This window comes from Nymphaea colorata, chromosome 9 (genome assembly GCF_008831285.2).
Source record: "Nymphaea colorata isolate Beijing-Zhang1983 chromosome 9, ASM883128v2, whole genome shotgun sequence".
In the NCBI taxonomy this organism is placed as follows: Eukaryota; Viridiplantae; Streptophyta; class Magnoliopsida; order Nymphaeales; family Nymphaeaceae; genus Nymphaea; species Nymphaea colorata.
In genome coordinates, this window is record NC_045146.1 from 17,183,325 (window position 1) to 17,192,383 (window position 9,059).

The 9,059-nt window shown below is 37.7% G+C and overlaps 1 protein-coding gene across 4 annotated transcripts; it reads right to left on the reverse strand.

Annotated features, from left to right (window-relative positions):
• Positions 1–1,203: 1,203 nt before the first annotated feature.
• LOC116261532 (polyprenol reductase 2-like) lies at positions 1,204–9,059 on the reverse strand. 4 transcript variants are annotated; one of them, XM_050079757.1, is made up of 8 exons: positions 8,882–9,059; positions 8,442–8,748; positions 7,383–7,805; positions 4,968–5,274; positions 3,380–3,614; positions 1,807–1,902; positions 1,647–1,718; positions 1,204–1,547 (listed from the first exon to the last, which is right to left on the reverse strand). In XM_050079757.1, the coding sequence occupies exons 3-8, from the start codon at positions 7,504–7,506 to the stop codon at positions 1,443–1,445; spliced, it is 939 nt and encodes a 312-aa protein (XP_049935714.1). In that variant the 5' UTR covers positions 7,507–7,805; positions 8,442–8,748; positions 8,882–9,059; the 3' UTR covers positions 1,204–1,442. The 4 variants fall into 4 exon arrangements, with proteins under 4 accessions (XP_049935714.1, XP_031496197.1, XP_031496196.1 ...); XM_031640337.2 differs by having other exon boundaries at positions 4,968–5,214; positions 8,882–9,058; XM_031640336.2 differs by having other exon boundaries at positions 4,968–5,320; positions 8,607–8,748; positions 8,882–9,056.

A 9,059-nucleotide genomic window follows, 5' to 3' on the forward strand; every position in this document is an offset into this window, starting at 1 on the left:
GGTCCGTTTGAGCCCTACCTATCAAAAGGGAGCACCATTGCTCCTATTATTTGAGGCCTACCCTACCTTTCACTAAGAATATTAATAACAACAATGATAATGACGATGTTAACGATAATGAGAGTAGTAATAATAATAATAACAAAAGAGACATATTGGAACCAAAAGTACACATTCCTTGTTCGTTCACCTTTGATTTCTCAATGTTCATTTCTTTAATGTCTGAATATATATATTCTTAACACACACTTCTTCTTCTTTCACCTTTGACTTTTCAATGTCCATGTCTTTAACCTAGGAAAAAATATGAACCACGAGGTATATATCCAACATTTTATTGCGATTGTGCATGTTAAGATATTGCTGCACTCGTTCCTTCTAATTATGTATAAGCCGATTGATGTCAGTGTGTGCTAGTCCGATGGTGACTGTCTCATCATGATCAATCTAACGCTTACCCAAAGATCTCAGTTACGCGGTCCATCAAAAGTGCCAGAAGCAAGCTTGAAAGGTTTGGTATGCTTTGTGAACAAATCTCAAGAAGATTGTCGTCAAAAAGATAAAACAACCATCAACCATCCCAAAGACTTGCCATTTTGGCCTTCTGTCATGGGTGACATGAACAAACACACTTGGACACGATGATTCTTGACATTGACCATCACATTATTCTAATATCACTTTACTACTTTTAAATGCATCTCAAATATTTTAGTTCACTATTGACTAAAAAAGACAGAAATGTGCCCTCATGTTCGACATTGCACAAATTTGCAACTCGTTGCAAGTTGTGGCTTAGCCACAAGAACGTGGTTTGGTGGAAAGGCCTACACAAAAAACGACACTTTTCTCTCTTTCAGTTCGTGTAATCTTCCATATCAGTTCGTGTGATCTTCCATATCATGGATTTATACAAACATAATTCAACAAACCCAATCTAGAACAAATACAGAATGAACCTCAAATGTTCGTGAAAATAGTGGTACATGAAGCGCCATATAATCATCAAATATTGGAAAGACTATAACTGAAAAATCTTCCTTCAGCTTTGAGGAGGTAATCTCCCTACTGTAGATTCTAACAAGTTATGGACTGATATTACTAACTGAAGCGTCAAGGATGTTTAGTATGACCATAACTCAATGTTCAAGAAATAACACTTGGTTATGGTTTAATTTGAGTAGTTTACTGCAAGAAGAAGTCTTACGAAGGTATTCCCAGAAATATTATTTACATTTTATAGTGCAACCATAAATATAGTTCCGGAGAATGCCATGGTACCAGTTACAACAGTATTTCACGAAATTATTAACCAGTCACCCAAATATGACACATTTCTTAGTGGGGATACCTGAAGCAGTGGATGACCAGCAAGCTTGTCACCTGTTATTCATGATTGTTGCTGCTACCTCATAATTTTGGATGTTCGAGATCATTAGAAACTAATATACACGAGGGAAAATAGCTCTTCGGGACTTTGGGTAGTGATCAAACTTGTGGAGATACCATCTGTGGGTTTCTCCAGCAACAACTACAAGATTTGCAAACTGTGGAAAGTAACCCAAATTAGTAGTAGAAAAAAATATATATCATTGTGAGAAGAAGATGGAAGAGGACGTGAGGAAGGATAAAGATGAAGAACCTACCACAAATGCAAAAAGAAGCCAAACTGTAAGATCTGACAATTCACTGGCTATCAGAATGCCCCCATATATAACCTGCATTATGAATGTAAACATGCAGCATCATACACACCATGACATGAGAACAAATAAATGGATAGGATGAATGGATATGAGTGCTTACAATTTCTGCAAGATAGTGAGGACATGAGACCAAATCAAACCAGTCGCCTTTTGGGATCTTATATTCTTCTCCTTCGCTGACTGTTCGGAGGGAGCCCTGTCAGAAATGAGATAACATGATGCTCTGCAGATGTATACAATGAGTTGGAAAACAGGTTGCATGCTGTACAACATTGACCTGTTGGCAACAAACAAAATCTGCTCTATAAATAAAATGTTTTATATGTAAAACTTCTATCGAGAGCCCATAACATGACGATCCTATTGAGACAATGAGAAATGAAAAAAAAGGAACAGAAATTCAGGTCCAATGAGGCCACATTTAATTCATGGAACAAAACTGTGACTGCAGTCCTGCCAGAAAACTTTGTGAAAGCACAAGCATTTTTGTCCAGATGTGCAAGGTGTTGCTTTGTCTAGTGGCTTGAGTTGTTAGGACAAATTTGCCATTATCGATGCATTTTACATTTGCTTCACAGACAATATAGACAAAACCCTTGTTTTAAGAATTCATAAATTTTTATTGTAAAAAAATGACACCGGTCTTTCACTAATAGTATATTATAAAATGTTATTGTACTCACTACAACAAAAACTCTCATATTCTTTTGAGAAATACGTTCAGTTCTGAGTGAAGGTCTTTTACTAGTACCAGATCATAAGATGATATTGTACAAATTATGATAAAAACTAGGTCCCTTACTACTAGTAGATTATAAAACGATATTGTACTCACTATGACAAAAACTATCATAAATTTTCAGAAATATATTCAGTCTTAAATGAACTTCTGAAAAAAGTTCAAAAAACAAGGAAATTTAGTAAAAAAAAACAACCACAAAAGTAATGATGAAGAATAAAAATACATCAATTTTTGTTGGGGAAAAACCAGACACAAAATTAAAAGGAAAAGCAAAATAAGTGAAATAAGAAGAAGAAGAAAACAGTGAGGCAAAACTCTGTCTCTCTTGTGGTCAATAAGCAGCCCCCTTTGGGGCATTCTGATTCTCCAATTAGTTTCGCTCTGAGAATGATCACAGAGAGCCAAAACGATGTTTGGGAAAACCCACGTGGCCATCCTATGTTTTATTTCCATCATGGTCTCCACGCATGACATTCTGTTCCTGAAAATGCATAATGAAGTCTAGATCGAGGTAATTAACAAAATCTGCTGCTGTATCAAGCATGTGTAAATTTTAGAGAAGTGTTAGCCACCACCTGCTAACATCCACTTGCTAGTTGCTAGAAGAAAACACACATCCACACACACTGCCCTAACCCCGTTAGAGCGACCCTCACCAAAGGAAACTCCCTATTTCATCGATAACCCTAATGACCCCCACAATTCCCTTATCTATAGTGATCTTCTGGATCAGTCCAGTAGACCCGATACAAACCCGATTCCAGATCCGAACCCTAGATTGTAACAAAAAGTTATGCACCCTTTCGATGATTTTATAAGACTTCGGCAAAAAGGTTTTGTGAAGATCATCAAATACCAATACAGACGGCACTTTTCTGTAATTCAGGATAAAAAATGTTTAATTTTAGTCAGGAAAAATACATCAACTTACAAGTATGGCATGACAACAAAATTGATGAATGCTACCCCAAGCAAACATAATTGCACCAATCCACTGCCACCAACCAAGGGAAGTAAATGGTTTCACAAGTCCCCACCAGTCATATTTGATGTCTGATTCATGAGTTTTCCCCTTGATGATGATAGAAGTAGCTACTCGGACAACATATCCATATATCTCTGGCCAACACAAACTACAAAGTGACAGAGGTGCTGCTGTATAGAAGCTGAACAAAAGGACAAATATGCATTTACATGAGAAAAATAACCATGTTTTAATGCAAATGTTTCAAACAAAAAAGCAAAGGATTAAACACATGTGGGAAGGCAAACGGTGCAAATGTTGTAAACACACATCCTAGTTTATGTATGTTACAAGTCAGCAACATGTGGCAGATTAAGCCTAGCAGCAGGATGCATTTATACAATACGTCTAAAGTCCTCAATGAGTAGAAATTTACACACCCCCCCCCCCCCTCCCCCATCTACTAGACTATGCACATTATGTCTAAACTCATATCAGAAAGAATCATTTGTGCAGTTTTGCTTCAAATTATGGACATCAAAACTAATAGCTTTAGTAATTGATTGCAATACAAATAAGATAATTCAACATGCACTGAATTTGAAATCAGGACATATAACACTGTTGAATTCACATGTAAAGCCCTGGAGCTTACAAGTAGTGCAAGGAAAATTAAGAAGACAATCAACTAAAAGCCTAAATCAATTGTTTATTTAGCCATACTCTACCACAAAAATGTTCAGTTGTTAATTTCTGCACCACCTGAACAACTGTTACCAATTTTTAGGAGGGTCATGGTGCCATGTCACAATTGACTTATACCAGTTGATCTATATAATGGTGAGATTATTGAAACATAACATACAATCCTATGAGTTATAATTTCATTATATCTTTGCAACAACTGACTTTCAAAAATCTGTCACAACTAACACTGCCTACCAATAGTTGTGAGTTGTGACAAGGCCTGCCACGTCAAGATTGAGGCAATACGGGAACATAAGATAGATAATCACATTACCCTCTCATCCTTGCCACATCAAAAATTTTACATCAAGGCGTCCTTGAATTCCAAATTTTCAATTCCCTCTCTCTCTCTCTCGTTCCCCCTTGAATTCTTCCTCTTCTATCACTTCTTTACCAACAAATAGTGGCCTAGGGTGACAGTGGAAGCAACAATAACTAGCTGTAGATAACATAAAATTTGCTTGACAGGTCACATATCAACCTATGCTAAATATAGAGATCATGTATCACAACGAAAATAAAATACATATAAGTAGGTTGTTAGCCTCCGAGAAATCAGCTGTATTAAAACCTGGAAGTGACATAGAGAAATACTGTCCTTATTTCAAAGTTGAAGAAAGATCAGAGTAAAGCTGCAAATAAAACACGCATAGAGAACTCTATGTTTGTAAGCACATAAAAAATCAAGCCAGAAACTGCATAATACGAAAGATACTAAACTACAATATGGTCATAAAACTCTGAAAGATAAAATGCAATAGAAAATTTGGAATAGATAGACAAACTGAAGACAATTGCAAGGACTTACAATATCCCAGTTAGATAGCCAAATACATGCATTCGTGCAGCAGAACTGTAGTTAAACACATATATAGTCTCATAGAGGCGTCTTAATGCTTGAATCTCCATCATCAAGAGCAAGAAAACAATCCTCCACAGCAGATGCCAATGCTCTAAAGAAGTTGATTGGGGTTTGTGAATTGAGAACATATGTGAGCCTCCAGTCAAGTGGCTAGCAATGGTAGAATAATCCAGTGACTGAGAAGCCATTGGTACTGTGATACTATATGCATAAGACCATGTAGAAACGACCAAAAACATGGTCCATACAACAGCTACCAAATAAAAATGCAAGAAGAAACTTTGAGGAACCGTGAACTTCTACACAAAATTCAAAGAGCAAAAGGGTAATTGGATAATAAACATAAAGCAAAATGAAGCATCGCAAATTAAACAAAGAGTCCTTGATTCGGAAAGCTAGTAAAATGCAGATAAAGGTGTCATGATGTGAAAAAATCAACATACGAACTATCCCCAAACCCTTATGTTGTTTACCAGTTTAGTAAAATGCACTGCTACTACAATAATACCTAAACAAGTTTGCTGTACACATAATTTCTATAATGAGTAAAAGTTTAAAATGATTCAAAAACAGAAAAGCAGGTATAATCCAAACTGCTGGGAACATGATATGTGAAATTCTATAAGCACAAGAACAGATGCTTTTGACAAAAAACGACAACAGCCAAGTTTTACGAGTGAAACAAAATTGTCTGTCACAAGAATCATAGTCCTAAGCCCTATTTCCTTGACTCAATAGTTAATACGTCTTAAGTACAAACCTGACTAAATCTATAATTAAAATTACTTATAGTACAGAATAATATCTATGTGTTTAAAAGTAGAAGAAAGCAACTCAAGCAAATGGGAGCCAGGATTTTCCAGTTAGGCTTGCCTAACTCCAGCTAGATGTGGAGGGTCATACTATTTTCTGACATTGAGGCCTTAGGTGTCCACTACTAGTGCTGACCAGCAGTTTTGAATATGTACTAATCTAAATTTAGAATTTTATTAGTTCTAAAACCAATTTATTTGCCTTCTGATTTTGATCTAATACCAGTTTTTCATAAATATTGAGCACGTAAACATATTCATACTTTTGAAGCTGATTGCTCACTTTGAAGTTATTATATTTTCCAAGTTGTATTATAATGTGTCAATAACCCATGAGTGCAAATTTCTGAAATGAGATCCAAAGTGCAAAGTACAAAATTATAAGTACCTAGATGGTCTTCAGGTTGTTTGGTATGTGCTGTTAAATTTTTAAACCTCATTTTCACCTCTAGAATGACACAAGCAACACTTGACATGCAAAATTAATGTTTCCTCCAAGCATTTTCCATTTCAGTATCATTTAAGTTTTTCAGCAAAAAATGTGGACCTCAGCGCCTGATTGCTCTTTGTGGATTTTATTGCCATGTGTTGCATCCTTTCGGTGAAATGCACTTCAATGTTCTTTTTTCTTGCATGTGTTCTTTGTTTTAAAGACATATACTCTTATGTCAAGTTCAATGTTTCACATGCAATTGGGTTGCATCATGTTTAGGCATGACATGAGAACAAGTTTTGTAACATCTCAAGTGGCACAGTACCTGAAGAACCTGGATTATATTTGGGCACCAAGCCAGGATATGCTATAAAATGAGCTAAGATTTGACAGATTCAGTTCTTGGGATAATTTTGGTTGGCATTTATAATTAGTATTCAAGCTATGCCAAGCTATGCTTGGGACCTCATCTTCAGCATGAAAGAAAGAAAGTTACTCAAAAGGGATAAATTGCAATAGCTCACGTTTAGGTTATTCTTGGAAATAATCATATTATAACATCCCAATAACAAGAACAGCCAGAGGAGTAATATCTTCTCTAAAAGTTAGAGACTGTATCATCATCATAGCAGCTAAGTTCACGTGCAGATGAAACCTAGAGGCGCTACATATTCGTCCAATTTCCTTTTAAAACATTCTCTCGAAAGTCGCTTCCGTGACTTACCTTCTGCAACATGGTCATAATCTTGAAAAGTAGACGACAATTTCTCAGAGTTTCTAAGAATGCTAAACCATACAGTCGATGAATCCCCAACCTCTTCACCATCACAAGCCTTGTCACACGGAATTTCTTATTTCCTACACGAAAATAAGGGAAACGGAAACCAAAAAAAAAAACAATTTGATGCACCTAATTATCCAGAAAACTGGAGATAGTTCGGGATACTGTTCCAGGCAATTCCCCAACTTGTCCTGTTTTCCAGATAATGGGCAAATCCAGAAAAAAAAAAAAAAAACCTTTGCGACCCTAGTACACGATTAATTTCCAACACAGTCTCCTTCAATAAAGAAGGAAAGTTTAAAAGTAATGCGTAAAAGATATAGAAGTTTACTCACTTGGGAGGGAGAACTGGTATTGAGTTTCCCGCGCTTGGCAAAGCTCATGACTACTTCCCGGACAGGATGAAGCACGGAGAAAGGGAGGGAGGCAAGGGCGATAGGAAGGATTCCAGCAAGCCATGAAGCCCTCAGCAAGAGGGGAAGGCCCATCTCCATGGCTAAGCACTATCTCTCTCGGTCTTCCTCGGCGTGTACGTCTTCCAAGAGTTCAAGAGCCACCCCACTCCTTCGCTGCTCGCAATATCGCTGTCGACCCGAAGCAAGGCATTTCTTTTACTACAAGCGATGGCCTGCTCTGTTTCTCAGATATTCCAAAAGGGTATAGCACGAGAATCCCACCGTTTTGCCTTTCGTTTGCTGACATTGGAAACCGCCGCATGGTGATACTGACAGGTGGCGCTTGAAGGCATGAAAATCTTCCTGGAAAAAAGTTCAAGGAAAAGAAATCACGAAAATTGTACGGCAAGAAAAAAAGAAAAAAGTTCACCTCTTTAAGGTCCAAGGAGTGTTTGCTGCATTTTGGAACTGAATATTTTTTCAAGGAAAACAAAAATGACCGTTGGTGGTCATTAGATAGTGTATCCAAAGTATTAGCAACAGCGCGCAAAGGTTTATGAACTCCATTACTCGAACTGCTCATCTTAAGTTTACCACTTACTGTAAAAAAAGAACCGAGAGAACAAGTTTAATCCACTGTCTCTTCAAAGCTGAGTCAATATAACAAATTACAGAAGCCAAAATTTACAAATCCCATAAGTACGAAACCAACCTAACTACAAGTATAAAGAACACAATCTGAGTTACTCAAACAGTTGAGAAAACTAAAGTACCAAATGAAGAAGATGACGAAGACGGAATTAGGGGAAAGAAAAACGAAGATCAAACCATGTCCACAACCGACTTGAATAATTCTCAATGGGATTATGCGCCCATTTTCAAGAAATAAGAAGACAGAGATTTTCACAAGCAGATTGGTCTCATGCGGCAGCGGCCTATGAGCAACGGCGATCTTCTCTTTGAGAGAGAGAGAGAGAGAGAGAGAGAGAGAGCTCTCACTGTGGCCGAGTGGGACTCTTCAATCTCGTTTGGCCATGGTGGGGCTTCTCAAGCGCAACTCTTAGCTATTGTTTGTCTGCCTTCAGATGAAGCTATGTCGTAATGAAGTGAAGCAGCTTGGGCAGCGTCTCTGTTTTCTGAGGCACCGACCAGGGTTTATCGTACCTGCAAGCACACCATCGTAGAGTCCGCTGCTCAGGAAAACGATCTGCCAAGGAACACTTGCAGCTGAAGAAGAACCGCCTGAGGCGTGGCTGCTGCAACGAGCAGAGAGAGGAAAGTGGGCGGAGAGAAATGCGCCGAAGGCCTAGTCACATTTTTAGAATCGAGTGTTTTGGTTACCCACATTGCAATTCGAAACGTTTAATTTCTGTATATCTAGCTGTTCGTAACTTCGTATAAAAAAACTGCAAAAAACCAAAAAAAAAAAAAACGCTAACCTGATTCGGTGCTTTGAAAGCGGCAAAACCATGATATTAGGAAAACCTAAAAACAGATTCTCCTCCGCCGTTTTTCTCTCCGTCTCTCTGGGGACCTCCGCCTCTCTCTTTTCTCCATTTGAGGAAGAGGAAAACGACAATCTGGGTCAAACTGATTTACTGAAACAGATTGGATTGC